This window comes from Anastrepha obliqua, chromosome 4 (genome assembly GCF_027943255.1).
Source record: "Anastrepha obliqua isolate idAnaObli1 chromosome 4, idAnaObli1_1.0, whole genome shotgun sequence".
Classification (NCBI taxonomy): domain Eukaryota; kingdom Metazoa; phylum Arthropoda; class Insecta; order Diptera; family Tephritidae; genus Anastrepha; species Anastrepha obliqua.
Window position 1 is genome coordinate 89,039,226 of NC_072895.1, and position 16,602 is coordinate 89,055,827.

At 34.7% G+C, this 16,602-nt stretch overlaps 1 protein-coding gene across 1 annotated transcript in view; it reads right to left on the reverse strand.

The window, feature by feature from the left end:
- Positions 1-13,912: 13,912 nt before the first annotated feature.
- Positions 13,913-16,602, reverse strand: part of LOC129246110 (synaptogyrin) — a 52,054-nt gene continuing 49,364 nt past the window's right edge. The window contains exons 4-5 of the mRNA XM_054884658.1: positions 15,516-15,693; positions 13,913-15,432 (exon numbers count right to left, since the gene is read on the reverse strand). Of these exons, the coding sequence (XP_054740633.1) occupies positions 15,374-15,432; positions 15,516-15,693 (237 nt within the window). The 3' untranslated portion in view covers positions 13,913-15,373. The remainder of the gene's footprint in view (positions 15,433-15,515; positions 15,694-16,602) is intronic.

The following is a 16,602-nucleotide window of genomic DNA, read 5'->3' on the forward strand; positions in this document are numbered from 1 at the left end:
ACTACAATTTTTTATTATTTTTGACATTTAAAATTTGATTCTCAAATAATTATCCACTAGTATTTCTTTTATTTTTTACGCACATTTATGCTGAAGACAAGAAAATAACTTCCAATCATTTTACGATATATAGATGTGAGAAGAATTACGTTTTCTTTAAAAGAAAGACTGTTCAAAATCAAGTCTCAGAGGAAATATTCATGACGCAATAAAATTAGAATCCGAGCTAATCTAGAAAAACCCAAATGAGATTTTGCTAGTTTCGATAAGTACTTTCAGAAACTGAAGTCAAAATGGAGTGCACATTTTATGTGTTGCACTGTGTAAGTAAATCGTGTTCTAAATGAAATATTTACCTTTTTTGGAGTTACAAAAAAAATTAAATAAAAAAGGAATTTAAATAAATAAATCGTGTTCCAAATTAAATATTATATTTAAGTTTCAAATTTTAATCAAAATTTAAGTGAATAATATTTTTCAAAATTATCTATAATTTTATTGAGAATATAAAGTAACTGCCTATATCCGGAACATAGCTCAGCGCACGCATGGGGAAAAGTTGTTTAGAGATGTACTACCTAGCAGACCGTTATTCGGCAAATTTGACAGATATGCCGACGCCATTCGTTTTGTGTTTCACTAAGCGAAAGCTAAATTTTGTGAAACACAAAACGAATGACGTAGAATTCAAAGTTGCGCTCAAAAAAATTTTTTTCACTATACCTAACGAGCAAACCTGGTATCTATCATCCTTGCAGCGCACGCACTAGCTTTCGCGCGCTCTTTACAACGTTTACAGTTTTAAAAACAAGTTGCGGTCACTTTTTGCTGCTAACGCTTGATTGGTAGCTGTGAAGACCTCATTAAAGTGCGGTCAGTTTTTAACGCAATGTTTAAGTTTTAAATTTAAATTAAAAAATATATTTATAATTTATGGTAAAATATAAAGTAGCTACACATTATAATTCAATAATAAAAGTCATCTTGTACTCGTAAGCAGCTTTCTCATTCCCTCTTAACAAATCGACTCTCTGGGTTGCTTACTCTAGAAAATTTGAGTAAAAGTGAAGGAGAAGTGAAATTTGTAGGAGAAACTCGCTCAGGTATTGGCATGTCCAAGACCAGTATGACATTTGAAATATAGATGGAGGAAGTACTTTCTAGGCAAGATTACTTTAAAAATACATACGTTATCGTAGTAGTCATCGTACACATATATCCACAACACCGCAAGTTTTGCTACTCGTGGTGTGTTGCAAACTGATGAAACCGTGTGGCTTCGGCTAAGTTACACATCAATGGAAAATTTAAAACGCTTTCTTTCTGATGATGAGGTGATGCTAAATTAATTCGAACAAGCATTTAACAAAGAGCGAAATAGACAGATGAGTTGGATAGGCTCCACGAAGGGGCGTTGGAATACATTCTAGACTTCATTATAAGAAAGCAGTGATTGGCGGAACATGTTTCCAATGAGACTACCTTTTCACGAATGAATGAAGGGGTTATATACAGCTAGAATTTTCAAAAACTCGATTTTTTTATTTATTTTTTTCTCAATGTACTTGTACATACATTTAAGGATGCACACAGAAAATTGAATATCGTTCCGGTGAATATTTTTGAAGTTACAGGCAAATTTGAAAAGGCGTTTTAGAGTGCTTGAAAGTTCAAGGTCGAAGCGACAGCGCGTTTTTCTCAAAATGGTGCTTTCAAAGTCGGTGACATACATTACTCGAAAACTGCTAAACCGATTAGTCTCACATTTTAACACGAGCTTCTTAAATATATTTTTTAGTATTTAATCGAAGATTTTTTCTCACCGATAAATCTTTTTTTTTATGAACAATTTAAGGCTGAAATTTTAGTCAAAAATCGATTTTTTTTCTTGAGAAACCGCCATTTTGACCAAAAAATTTATTTTGCTTATTCCTTTGATTAATTACCAGATTTAACATTACTTTAACGAAATCTGTTTGGTTTTTTAATTTCAGAGGATCCAGTTCAGAGATATAGTGGTCACCGCAAAACGTCGTTTTTGAGAGGAGCTGCCGGAGATCAGCTATAGCTCCTTTCCAAATATGTACTAATTTTTACATCAATAAATTTAAAAGTTTTCGCAGAAAAATGTCTGGAAAATTCGCTTTTTTCGGCTTTCTAACTGTATATAACCTCTGAAGTGTCCAGAGTACTTAACCTGTTAAGTGATTATGTCGTATATATACGTCAATTTCAAAAGTTCATTTTTTAGTTAATATCGTATATGTGCGACATGCCGAAAAAAGAAACTGCATTTGCTATGAAATTTAAAGTTAAGCAAAAAACGAAAATTCCCCTGTTATTTTGACATTATAAAGTAAGCATGAACACTGAATTTCCTGATAACCGTTATCATAATCGTTCAGCCAACGCGCACGGTGAATCCAATATTTGGCTGAAACCCGATTTGCATCCCGGTCTTCGCTTGATATTAATTCAGCACAGTAAATCGAGCTGTCTAAGAAAAACTAATTGCTTAACAGGTTAAAATTTTAAACCACTTCTGTTTGTTTCCATTTAAGTAGAAAAACAATTTTTTGCTACGTATTTTACCAAAAGGGGTTTAATTTTTTCTATTTTCTTCAATCTTTTTAAATGTGACCTTTTGTAAGGGAGTGTGAAAACTCTAAATCTAATAATAATTGAATCATGACTACATATAATTAAATATGCCCGTGAATATGGATGCAAATATATGTCGAAAAAAATAAAAATTTAAAAAAGTTCTTTTGAAATAAAATCACGAAAAAATTGATATTTATGTGTACAACGTTGGTAATGGTAATGGCGTGCCTAACCATAACAGGGGCCATGAGAACTTTCCCAACTGCTGGCTTGGAAGCGCTTTTAAATTTACCACCGCTACATTTAACAATACATGAGGAAGCTACTACATTCTCTTTTCATTTGAAAGAAAAACTTAAACTAGTGCAGTATGCATAACTCAAGCGAATGACTACACGGAACCTGTACTCAATTTTATAAAGAGATACAAGGTTATATTCCCGTCTAAGGAAGAGTGGAACACTAACCCAACATGGCTAAATGATGACTCACAATAATGGTATACAGATGGTTCCAAAACGCTCCCAGGAATAGGGCCAGGAATAGTGGGGCACACAAATCCCTGACACTAAGTACAGATACCACAATTTTCCATGCGGAGCTCTTCGCCATAATGGAAACAGTGGAAATCATATTCAAAAGAGGGTTTGAGAAAGTAAAAATTAAAATACTTTCGGACAGCCAATCGATTCTCAAAGCCTTGAATAGCTTCACATTCAAGTTAAAAGTCCTAATAGAGTGTAACAATGCACTCAACAAACTGGCCACTCATAATCAAGTCTCACTGATTTGGGTATCAGGGCATGAGGGACACGAAGGAAACGAGAGGGCACACTTTTATGCCAAAAAAGGAGCATTAGAGCTATTTATTGGACCAACCCAATTTTCGGCTTTACCAAAATAATAGAAAACAGGAAACCAAAAACTCCAATCCAAACAAAAACCAGGGAACACTGGAACCGCGCAAGCGGCCTTAATCTCTCCAAAAAGTTTTTGAACTTCAGGGGGTAGTATGGTTAATTCGGTGTATAACAAGCATATTTTTCGAAATTTTTATTGTCGACACAGTTGATTTATTCAAAATTTTAAAATTACTTCATTATAAAGTCATATTTAAAGAATATTGTGTGAAATTTTCATTGATTTTTATGAAGAAATGAGTTGGTGGCAGCGAATCTTCGCGGACGTCTCATAAAAAAGTTTTATTGCGGTGTCCCTCAGAACTCATTACTGGATCAACTAAAATCAAAAAACCAAATTGATTTCATCAGCTAATAAAGTTTCGCAGGTAACAACGTCGAATTTTTTTTTTTTTTTGTTTTTTTTTTTTAATTTTTTAAAGCGCTTTGAAGTCAAAACACCGATTTTTCATAAAAAAAACTTGAAAACTTTGTTGTTTTAAAATATGACAAAATTAAAAAAAAAAAAAAACTCGACGTCATTACCTCGTGAATAAAGTAAAGAAACAAAAAAACCAAATTTGAAAAGAATCGGTGCAGCAGATATGAATCTACAGTGGACACCGACCGTAAAAAAGGCAAGTGTGAGAAAAACGCGTTTAAAGATTAGGTAGCTATTTTCGGCAGCGTGAAATCCGGTTGGAGAGGTAGATACTTAATCCTTTGTGTCTTTGTCAATTTTACTCTAATGCACTTCAAACTTTCACACAATAATCTTAAGATGTTATAGAATAATTTAAAAAAAAAAAAAAATGAAAAAAAAAAAATACCATACTACCCCCTTCAATGCCAACAGAGCAAAATCTGCTCTAACCCTAGATGACTTTGCCTGGAATAAAACCTTTAACACAATAGGATTATCTAGTAAAGGGTGTTTTTTTTTAGAGGTTAGGTTTTCAAGTTGGCACTACTTTTTTCGTAGATGGTCTTTTTGACAGCTGTCACTTGATTTATGCTCAGTTTGGTTTGCCATTTCATAATGAATAGACTTACACCTGAACAACGTTTGCAAATCGTGCAAATTTATTACGAAAATAATGGTTCGGTTCGCGCGGTTCGAAAAAAATGGTTTTTGTTCAGCGATGAAGCTCACTTTTGGTTGAATGGGTATGTCAATAAGCAAAATTGTCGCATTTGGAGTGAACATAATCCACAAGCCATTGCTGAGACGCCGTTACATCCTCAAAAAGTCACTGTTTGGTGTGCTCTATGAGCAGAGGGAATCATTGGTCCATATTTCTTTAAAAATGAAGCCGGCCATAATGTTACAGTCAATGGAGAGCGCTATAGAGCCATGATTAATGACTTTTTCGTGCCTGAATTGGACGATGTTGATGTGGACGACCTTTGGTTCCAACAAGACGGCGCTACATGCCATACAGCCAACGCAACAATCGATTTATTGAAGGAAACTTTTGGTGAGCGCATTATCTCGCGCCGTAGACCTGTGGCGTGGCCTCCAAGATCGTGCGATATAACACCGCTGGACTATTTCTTGTGGGGCTATGTGAAGTCGCTTGTCTACGCAGATAAGCCCGAGTCGATTGACGTCTTGGAAGAGAATATTTGGCGCGTTATTGCTGACATACGGCCCCAATTGCTGCAAAAAGTGGTCGAAAATTGGGCCTCTCGGCTGGAATTTATTCGAGCCAGCCGCGGCGGCCACTTGCCCGAAATCATTTTTAAAACATAATGCCAAACCCTTATCTTTATAATAAAGCTAAATTCTTGGCCATAACATTAAATTATATACGTTTTATTTCATCTTGAAAACCTAACCTCTAAAAAAAACACCCTATACAAGATCAAGCAGGTTCTGCTGTGATGAAGAGGAGTCTATGGAACACTTAATCACCAACTGGGAGGCATTAGGCTACAGGAGACACAGAATAATGGGCTCGTACCTGCTAGAGGAGGAAGACCTACAATTGCTCCCTCCTGAGAAGCTGGTTCGATTCTTTGGTATACTAAATAATTATAATTTAGTAATTAGGGACGCACAATAGATTAATCTGGTCGCAGCGCATAAAGGCCTTCGCCTAACCCGTACAACCATTACCATCACACAACGTTACCTTAAGGGGGGAAGCTGGTCTAGAGCGCAAAAAATGGGCATATTTTATGAATTTATTTTGACTCAACAAAGGAATCAATCGAAAATCTGTGAAATAGGTTTAATAATATAGCTTTCATGGTACAAATACAAAATTTTTCGTCTGAATTAATTTCAAAATGGCCGCTGTCCAGGAGTTCTCCTAAGGCGCCTTTTTTTCTAGTGGGTCCATTGCCGAAGACGTAAACTCCTTAATTTTTGTCCTGGATCAAAAAATAAAATTTTTTTAGTTTCTATATATATTAACAACAGAAAGAGACGTACGTAGGATTTTTTCGATATTTTGTTTTTTCGCGAAATGGTGCACGTTTGAACAAAAAGTTACAATTTTCACTATAAAGAACGACATAAAATTGTTGATTAAAAAAAAAACTATGTAATATAAATAAAAAATCCTACGTACGTCTCCGGAGAAAAGTATTTCGAATGTATTGTCAAAATTTCGTAAGAATCGGTAAAGATTTGTTCGAGTTATGTCTTCGGCCAGTTTAAAAAAAGTGATTTCGAGAAAAACGCGTTTAAAGTTGTAAATAGCGTTCGGGGCATACCTGCGAGGCACTGCCGTCGAATGAAAAATTTGGGCATTTAGACATTTTTGCTGGCATCCCTCATTTGGTATATTATTTCTAAGACCCTAAAGCACCTTTTAAGACAAAAAAAAATTTTTCGATTTTTTCAAAATTCTAGACCAGCTTCCCCCCTTAATATAAAAAGGAAAAGATCAACAGAAATAAATTGCACTGCTTTGGTAGCTCGTCCTCTCTGTCAAAGATAACCAAGCCCATAAATCGTTGCTTCATTTGGACTTGTAACTCAACCGTATAACTGTTGTGACTGAATTCTAGCCAGCAAATTTGATTTTCCGGCTTTTAGAACTATTTAGTATTTGTGTAGGTGTTCCCTTATCAAGTGACAGTAAACAAACCTCAAATAAGGTAATTACTAGAAAAATTGTATAGTTATTTGTATTTAAGTGCAATTAAATTTAAAAAAAAATTTCCTTAAAGTAATAATTAAACTTTCGGAATTGATAACAATTTCTTGGGAAATTAAGCAAAGCAAACATTGTAAAATAATAGAATAGCGATCGCGGAAAATAGACTAATAAACACGAATGAAGAAAATGGTAAACAAAAGTTACTCATAATTATTGAGGTTTAAACAAATGTAAATAAAAATAAATAAAGGTATAAAAATTTAAGTTTACTAGGTGAAGTCCAAAATTAACGAAACTGGTGTCATAAAAATGTTTTTGATGGCGCCATCTTTTTAATGAGTTAGTGCTTTGGAAGGCTGACCTCCAATGAAAGCTTCGTGACATTCGGTTCAGTGGAAGCGAAGTTATTGCATCTAAAGTGTCAGTATATTTGTGTCATCGGTATAAAAATTAGTTTCGAATAAAGAGCTAAAATCAAATTTGGTTTTAAAATCGAAACATTTGAATTAATGAAAAAAGTTTATGACGATAATTGTCTATCTCCTGCCAGAGTTCATGAGTGGCTTACACGTTTCAGAGATGGTTGTGAGGACATAAATGACAATGAACATTCGAGCCGCCCAAAATCAGTAATCACCGAAAACTCATCGAAATTCTTCGTAAATTTATCAAAAACGAACCTAAACCATCGTTGAAATTCATGGAATCGTAGTTGAATATCTCCAAAACATCAATTTATCGCATTTTAACTGACCATTTGGGCTTACGAAAGGTCTATCTATGCATGTTTCATTCCGCACAAGTTAACTGAGGACCAAGAATTGCTCAGAATTCAACATTCGAAAGATCTCATCTGGTGATGAAACGTGTTGTTTCCAACATGAACCTGAATCTAAGCGTCAAAGTGCTGAATGGAAGGCCCCAGACGAGCAACCACCCATAAAATCGCGTTTGGAGAAGTCAAAAGTCAAGTCGATGCTCATTTGTATTTACGATTCGAAGGGAATTGTCCACAAGGAATTCGTGCCAACGGGTCAAACCGTCAATGCAATTTTCTATCTTGGCGTTTCGAGGCGTTTTTTGCATCATCGCATTCGTCGAATCCGCCTAAATGCCGCGAAGGAGGAAGCTGGCGCTTATTGTATGATAATGCATCAACTCATCGATCTTGTGACTGATTTTTTGACTTGAAATCACATTTTAACCATCAATCACTCACCACATTCGCCTAATATGGCTCCCTGTGCTTATTACCTATTCGGAAAATTACATTTGGCCATGAACGGAAAAGGTTTTGCGTCCGTAGAGGCCATTCAAAAGGCTTGTACCGGCATCCTGAAGGACATTCCCGTCAATGACCTGAAATACTCCTTCGAAAAGCTTTTAGATCGCCCAAAACAGTGTATCGAGGCCAGAGAGGACTATTTTGAATAAATAAACCCGAAGTTATCAGAACAAAGATCCAGTAGTTTCTATTTTAGCTCAGTCTTGCTTATTTTGGACTTCACCTTGCACAGTTTGCATGTGTTTGAGCTTCCACTGTTATTTTTTTATATAGATATGTAGTAACTCGTTCTAAGAGAAAATTTCAGTAACAGTCGCAACATCGCAATTTCTAACAGTAAAATATTGAGAATCTGCCGCTCAGAACTAATACAACAATACAAACTATTTCAATGCACAATGAAATTGAGAACGAAAAGTAAGTTGTTTGGAATAAATTTTATTTTGAATATTAAAACATAGTTTATTTATTGATTTTAACGAAAAATTAAGTTCGACTGAAACCAAGTCGTTGGTTGATTGACCTTTGCAAATGAGCTTAATTTAAAAAATAAATCGGTTTCTTACAGCAAAGTACTGGAAAAATTAAAAATTGATGCTATAGATGCCGTACCATACAACCGCAAATAATTGGTATGGAAATGGAGGCAACATAGGTATGCCTCATCAGTTATTAAATCTGTCAAAATTTCCACACTTCTTTCAAATGATACGCTCTGTGCAAAACAACTCCTGTTTCAAGGTACTAGAAACCTTTACGCACTCCAATGCTTAAACTTTTATATACTGAAGCTACAGATCTGGGGAGACGAAGAAAGTACTGGCCACTGTCAGATATTCCACCAGTTGTCGCAGCGGTGCAGACTGCTCTCGCCGCCAGCGAACAATCGGGTGGATTACGTTAGCTTCGGTAGGAAGTCTGATGTGTAGATACCAGATAGAAATCAATGTTTAAGTCCAGAGAACCTATTAATGGGATCTCAGCACACTTTCTACACCGACGGATCCAAAACTAGTGATGGTAGTGTATCTGGATGGTACTTGGATGAAGACACTAAGTACTCTTACGCTACAGGAGAGATGGCTACGGTATTCTTACTGTATTCTGTAATGTAGCATACAGGCTGATTGAGAAGCAGTGGCGGGGTGGTAGTATTGGAATTTGTAGTGACAGTCAAGCTGCACTGAGAGCCCTTGCTAACCCACGCTGATCTTCGAAATTAGACATAACTGAACAGTGTTGCAAAAAACAGCAAAGCTTATCTTAATTGGGTACCTGGACATTGTGGTATTACAAGGAACGAACTGGCAGATTCAGCAAATAGAATTAGGCTTAGGCTGTTGGGGTGCGATGTACTGAGTATGGGTAAAGTTCATACTCTTCCTCTTCCGGATCTCTAAAGATTCATCAATGAATCCAAGAGATTGGCGGAAGAGTGAACTCAAATCAAATTTTTCAGTTACACACCCATCTATCCTGCCTCTCTAAACCTTCCACTGTAATCTAGCCGGGTGTAATACAATGGATGCTTTCCATTTCAATTCAACCGGGCTATTCGGGTCATGTTCTTTGATTTCGATGTAACTCAAATATGTTGCTCTCTGGTCAAAATAATGAGACACGTATTTTTTTGTTCGCCCGAAAAAAATTTTTTTCAAGAGTTATCGGCAATTTTGTTTTTCGGCTCAAACTCGATTTTTTTTAATTATATAAGAAAAAATTTTTTTTAAATGCCCATAACTTAGTCAAAAATGAACCGATTTTAATAATTCTGGGTTCAAAATGATCGTAATTACTTACACGAGCGACTTCATGTAGAAACAATTGCAAAACAGTAGTTGAAAATTTTTTATTTAGCAAAAAAGAAAAAAAATTGAAATTTTTTCGAAATTCAATATTTCAAAGAGTGTATTTTTTTTTTTTATAACTTTTTCCAAATCAAAAGGACATCTCAAACTTTAATAGAGCTGAATGCCTAGTAGCTAAAATGCGTTGTTTTTGAGTAATGAATTTTTGAGTAAAAAACCTGTTTCGCACTTTTTGTTTTTTTCCAAAATAAAAAATCTTCAACTACTTTTATGCAATTTTTTCTACATGAAGTCGCTGATGCAAGTAATGACGATCATTTTGAACCCAGAATCATTAAAATGGGTTCATTTTTGACTAAGTTATGAGCATTTAAAAAAAAATTTTCTTATATTATTAAAAAAAATCGATTTTGAGCCGAAAAACAAAATTGCCGATAAAGTTTGAAAAAAATTTTTTCGGGCGAACAAAAAAATACGTGTCTCATTATTATGACCAGAGAGCAACATATTTGAGTTACATCGAAATCGAAGAACATGACCCAAATAGCCCGGTTGAATTGAAATGGAAAGCATCAATGGTCTTCCTGACTGAGGGCTTGGACTTGTCCAACCATTTGTACTATGATCGCTTTAAAGAAGAAACAGATGCACTAGAAAGAGTTTTGGAGCATTCTATAGCCTTAAACACCCTTACGAGAGTTAAGTGTTGAACCAGCGGGAAATGGGAGTCAGTTCGAGCTTTCGCAGCAAAAATCATAATGTGCCTACGCCATATCGACGAGAGCGCAAGGCACGGCAGCAATCAATAGTAGCAACACCAGGCCAGACGCAGCATCACCATTAGCAGCAGTGCAGTGGAGGCTGATCGAAATTGACGGACCGACGACAACCAAAGACACTTCAGTCATAGACTCGCAATGACGTACCACTTGACGTAGACACACAAGAAGACGAGCCTATAGCATAAAGGTGGCTACAAATACGGTGAACCCAGACGTGGGTGAATAGAATTTATCCTTTTTATGGATGCCGTCATGGGCTGTCTTCCGGAAAGGGTTCAGAAGAAGAGAAAGGACTGTTTTAGTTGCTCCACCACTCAACGCAGTAGACGACGGCCGCTGTAAGTGCGAAAGCAACTTGAACTCTATCTCATCCACCAACAAAAAAATAAAAAATAAAAAAAACCTCTCACACCAATTAATGGCAATTAGTTATTTTGGTCTGAATCTTTGTGCAAATATTTTTAAACTAAGAAATTAACGAAAATTATTTTGTAGTTAAAATTTTTTTTAAATAAAACAAAAGTTTTTTTTTTAATTTTGTAATTGTTACTCTTATTGATATTTGGTTTTGTATTATTCAATAAAATTACTTGCGGAAATATTGTAGTAACCAGTGAGTAACCTCAGGTATTAGTACCAACAAAAAAATGTATACATAAAGACAGAAATCGTACAAAGTCCCTGAGAGTCTCGTTACCTAAGCTCTGCTATCTTATTTCACAATGCAAATGTTAAATTCGTTTCTGTATAAGGTATTAATAGAATTTCCCCTCTATTAATTTTAAAACTTCCCACAGCTATTCGAAAACGCACTGAAAAAATAATTTTAAATCTCGGACCACTTTGCAAATGCCGAAATCTCAAGGTTTTGAACGTACAAACACGTAAAAGGGATAGGGAATATTTCGACATTCAGCACTGAAGTTATTGTAAGGCAAATTTTGTTTATCTGGTTCATTGTGCTAAAATATGATATTCGCACTACTCTTCACATTTAGAGCGTGTGTGTGTAAGCACGTTTTGGGTGTCTACATTTATTTAACATTCTGTTAAGCGCCGCTGATTCGGCTGATGCTGCAATGTTGTATCAATAAATAATCCTTCGCTGGCATTTAAATAGTCTCTGATTACTTTTTTGAATGTATTTTTAATTAAATAATGTCTTGTTTTGTTGGTAATAATTTATATAATTTTTTCAAACATAACTTTAATTTTATTTAAATCAATTTGATACACGGCACCAAACAGAAGGTTAAGAAATAATGAGATGTATATTTCAGCAAATTTTTTGTATGCTAATTTGTTGATTTACATTTAAATTAGGTTAAATTTGAATAAAAATGTGATTAGAGAAATCTTAACTTAAGATATTTGCAACGACCACTGTTTGGCTGGCCAGCTGGCCACTGTTTGTTTTTGTATCTTGAACAAGTATTACATTTATTTAAAAATTAAATTAGAGGTGCCATAACCATAACCACAGACATCTGCTGATCGAGCCAACCTATAGGCAAAACTGTAAGCGATTTGTACAACGACAACTGTCTACTTATAACCTTTGACATCACCATTCAACAAATTTTAAATCAAGATTTATTGAAGTAAATTACGAACTGAAAAATGCAAACGGTAGGGAAAGTTTTCAACTAATACAAAGATGTGTATTGACACATACATATGTATGTATATGTCGAATATGTCGATAAAGCGGATTGCAAAAGCCGATAAAAGCTATGGTGAAAAGATTTCTAATGCGAGCCGTTAGCCGGCTCTCAGCGAATTTAACAGAATCAGCGAATGAGCAGTGCCGTAGCAGGAGTTATGAATCGGTTTGTTTATGAAAAACCTAAGAATGTGTTAGTGATATACGAAAGAAAAAATCAACAAAATGTTACTGCGTTGCCGTCTGAACAACAACTGATTAGACGAGTGTGTAAATACATGTGAAATGGTCGTGCAGAACTTGGCTGGCGAATCACTGCCGTCACATGGCAGCCGATGTTCCCGTCACAATTTTGTTATTTATCAAACTTAGGTTATTGGGCAAACCTAGTAATCTATCATTCTTGGATAAAGACCAACATAACAAAACTTGGAAGCACCGATTTCACTCGCAACTCTGCCATAAGCTCATATAAAACTGTCTGCTTATTGTTTCATACAAATTTGAAGCGCAAATATACCTATGCGCGTTAAGAAACGGCTACCGTCATTATTAGGAATTTTAATATCGAAGATATGCAATTCACTGCTCACAATTTACCTAAGGGCGAAACTTGAGAATTTACTTAATTTAACACAGAAGAAATCTACAGATTCCTAAGTTAAGTTAAGTTAAGTAGCAATAAACCGCTAACACAAATTTCCATTTTCAAAAAGTTGGTCGAAATATTACGTTAAGTTGGTTATGTAAATTAAGTATACACTTACTGAGTTTTTAGCGTATACTTATACAGTGACATCACCCTTGGGCATACACTCACCGTTAGTCGGTTTTTGTCCGTTCAAGAGAGGTGTCCACTCAAAAGAGCGTAACTTTTTCCAATACATAAGATTTGGGAAAGAAAAAATATTCGCTCAGGGGAAGTGTCTGGCTAATAAATACAGATGTCCGACTAATAAATAGAGGCGTCCGTTAGGAGAGGTGACATTTGCATAGTGAAAAGATTTTTAGAGGTGCACTACCTAGCAGACCGTTACTCGGCTCTGAGCGAATTTGACAGCTATGGCGACGTTATTCGTTTTGTGTTTCACTAAGCGAAAGCTAAATTTTGTGAAACACAAAACGAATGACGTAGAATTCAAAGTTCCCCTCAAAAATTTATTCCCCATACCTAACGAGCAAACCTGGTATCTATCATCCTTGTTACATTTGTATTTGTATCATAAAAATGGTAAAGTTCTAAAAGAAGAGTAGCGAAAAATTTATTTTTGCTTTAAAAAAATTATATATTATTATAAATAAATCCTGGGATCTCCTAAGCTTAAGCCCGATAGTACGGGATGTGGCAAAATTTTAAACTAAGGGTGACGAAAAATTTATTTTTGCTCCAAAAAAAAAAACAATTATGTATAAATCTCGACACCTCCTAAGCTTAAGCCCAGGGTTCGGGATGCGGAAAAAATTAAAAAAAGGGTCACGAAAAGTTTATTTTTGCTTCCAAAAAAAACAAACTTGCATATAAATCTCGGCATCCCCAATGCGTAAGCCCGATAGCTCGGTATGTGAAACATATTTTAAAGAAGGGTAACGAAAAATTTATTTTTATTAAAAAAAAAATAAAAATCAATCAAAAACAATAAATCTCGGCATCTCCTAAGCTTAAGCCCGATAGTTCGGTAGTGAAAAAAATAACAATGCGAAATTGTGGATACCCGTATCAGATATCAGATGCCTTAACGACAACAAACACAAACATCTAAATATGTTTTATGAGTTTTCGTTATTGTTGTTATATTTATTGTTAATTTTCTATAACTAAATAATAAGTTATTCAAAAACCACTAATTTTCTACGATTTACTTTAGTAGGTATGTAAATTTCAATGTTATGTGCATACATAAATATTAAATATATGTATGTATGTATACATGCGTGAGTTACCTGTATGCATAATGGCATAAAGAGTTTGTTTGCATATGTATGTTTGTATATGAATTTATGACATTCGAAATGTATTCTTAATTCTTGCCGGCTTTGTTGATATTTCGTATGTAAATTTACAAACATTCGCTTGTTTGCTGTAAATTTTAAAAATTTTCCAGTTATTTATTTAAAATTATTGGCTTGCTTATGTATACATTAGGGTTGTGTGTTTTGTTAATTTACCAGCAATAAATAACTTGTTTATTCGCAAAGTCTACATAATCAGCTATAGAAGCTTACAATTGGTCACTGCAAAAATATGTGTCTATATGTGTGTATGTATGCGTCTGGGCATACATACATATGTGATTACGTTTAATAAGTGTTCCTTCGCTCCATGCCTATAACTTTTATTAACAAATATTTTTTTTACTAATAACTACTTATTCATTTCCACTTACGAGTGTATTTCTCAAGTTGAAGCCAAAGCATTTTACAACTTTTTTGCATTTTATTACATTTTCACGCGCTGCACACACCTATGATATACAGCGATTCATCGTTTAAATGCGACATAGAATTTATAAAATTTACACAATTACAATTATAAACTTTTGCACTTAAGTGTTTGCTTTTAATTTAATCGCTTTTTCATGATTTTATTTTTTTTATTTTTCTTTTGTAAGACACGCGCACTCATAGTTGGAAATATTAGTTGAAAAAACATTAAAATAGAAGTCTTGCGCGCAGTAAGTCTTAAGCCGCCTCAGCCTCCTCAGAGTAAGCATTTTTGCATAATTTCTTTTAAAGAACTGGCATCGACTCGGAGTCAACTCTAATTCCAACTATGAATGCACGTCATTTCATTTGTGAACGCCATTTTCCAATTCGGTTGGTAGTAGTGCATACGGGTGTATCTGTGTATGTGTGTATGCATGTGGTGTGTTTAGTTCTTCAGTTTCTCTGCTGCTGCTAACTTTTTGCACAAGTTTTTTGTTTTTGCACTCAATTGCAAATACATAAATTTACATTTTCTTTAATTTTATTTATGAGTATATTTGTATATTTGTCTACATATGCATGTATGTGTGTATGTATATGTTTGCTATCGGTGTTTTCGGTTCATTTTGTTTTTTTGTTTGCTTCAATTTAAAAAATTTGCTTTAGTTTTACTGCTGCTGCTGCTGCTTCCTACAGCACAAATCAAGCGACACTCTCAAAGTACCCAATTCCATGAGCCTAATTGGCAATCACTTGCCAATCGTTCTTGCTCATATTTTGTTATTGGCTTATCTTGCTCTAATAGGTGGGCTGTTGATATTCCATGCCTTGCTGTTCCATTCCTTGCTGTTCCATGCCTATTTGTTACGAATAGAAAAATAATCAAAAATAATCAAAATATTTTTTTTCGTGAATTTATTGCAAAATAATTCAGGCATACCTTGTTGTTGTTGGCCACTGAACGGCGACTTACTGTACTGATCGTTGTCGTTGTCCATGGAGTAGCTGGTGTAAGCTTGCTGATGCACCACGTTCGCTGGGTCTGTTTCAAAGGCAGATGTGAATTCATCGCCGGCGCCGATAAGAAAACGTTTGTAGGCGAGAAAGGCGCAAAGGGCCTGGGTTTACATGAAAAGAATAGGGCATAATTTTGAAAAAAAAAGTTATTGCATGGATGCTCTTATAAATATTTGACTGCGTAACAAAATGCATACAAATTTTTAACTGAGAAAGATTTAAATGTGGTTTTATGCTTGCAAAAATATTAATGGCTTTTAAGGTAATTGCTTATGATTCATATAATAATCCTTTTTTTCACTTGAAATTCACACTTAATATGCGCACAGAACAACACTCAAATTATTTAGGATCTATTTGCTTTATGAATAAAAATTTTCTAAAGTCTCATTTCAAACCATTTCGAAGGCAGGATTAATCCATAGGAAGTTCTTCGCTTTCTAATTATGATCAAATCAGGCTGGAAAAATGGTTTGTCCTAAAGTTAAGACCTTTAAGAATCTCTGTCTTCGTCGTTATTTTTATCTTACCTTTTTCTTTATCTTTGTTTTTGTCTTTATTTTTTTCTTTATCTTTAGCTCTATCTCTAACTCTATCCCTATCTCTACCTCTATCTCTATCTCTAACTCTATCTCTATCTCTATCTCTATCTCTATCTCTATCTCTATCTCTATCTCTATCTCTATCTCTATCTCTATCTCTATCTCTATCTCTATCTCTATCTCTATCTCTATCTCTATCTCTATCTCTATCTCTATCTCTATCTCTATCTCTATCTCTATCTCTATCTCTATCTCTATCTCTATCTCTATCTCTATCTCTATCTCTATCTCTATCTCTATCTCTATCTCTATCTCTATCTCTACCTCTATCTCTATCTCTATCTCTATCTCTATCTCTATCTCTATCTCTATCTCTATCTGTATTTGTATCTTTATCTCTATCTTTATCTTTATCTTTATCCAAGCACAAGACAATAACCATCTCTTTCTATGTCCGCTTATTCTTAC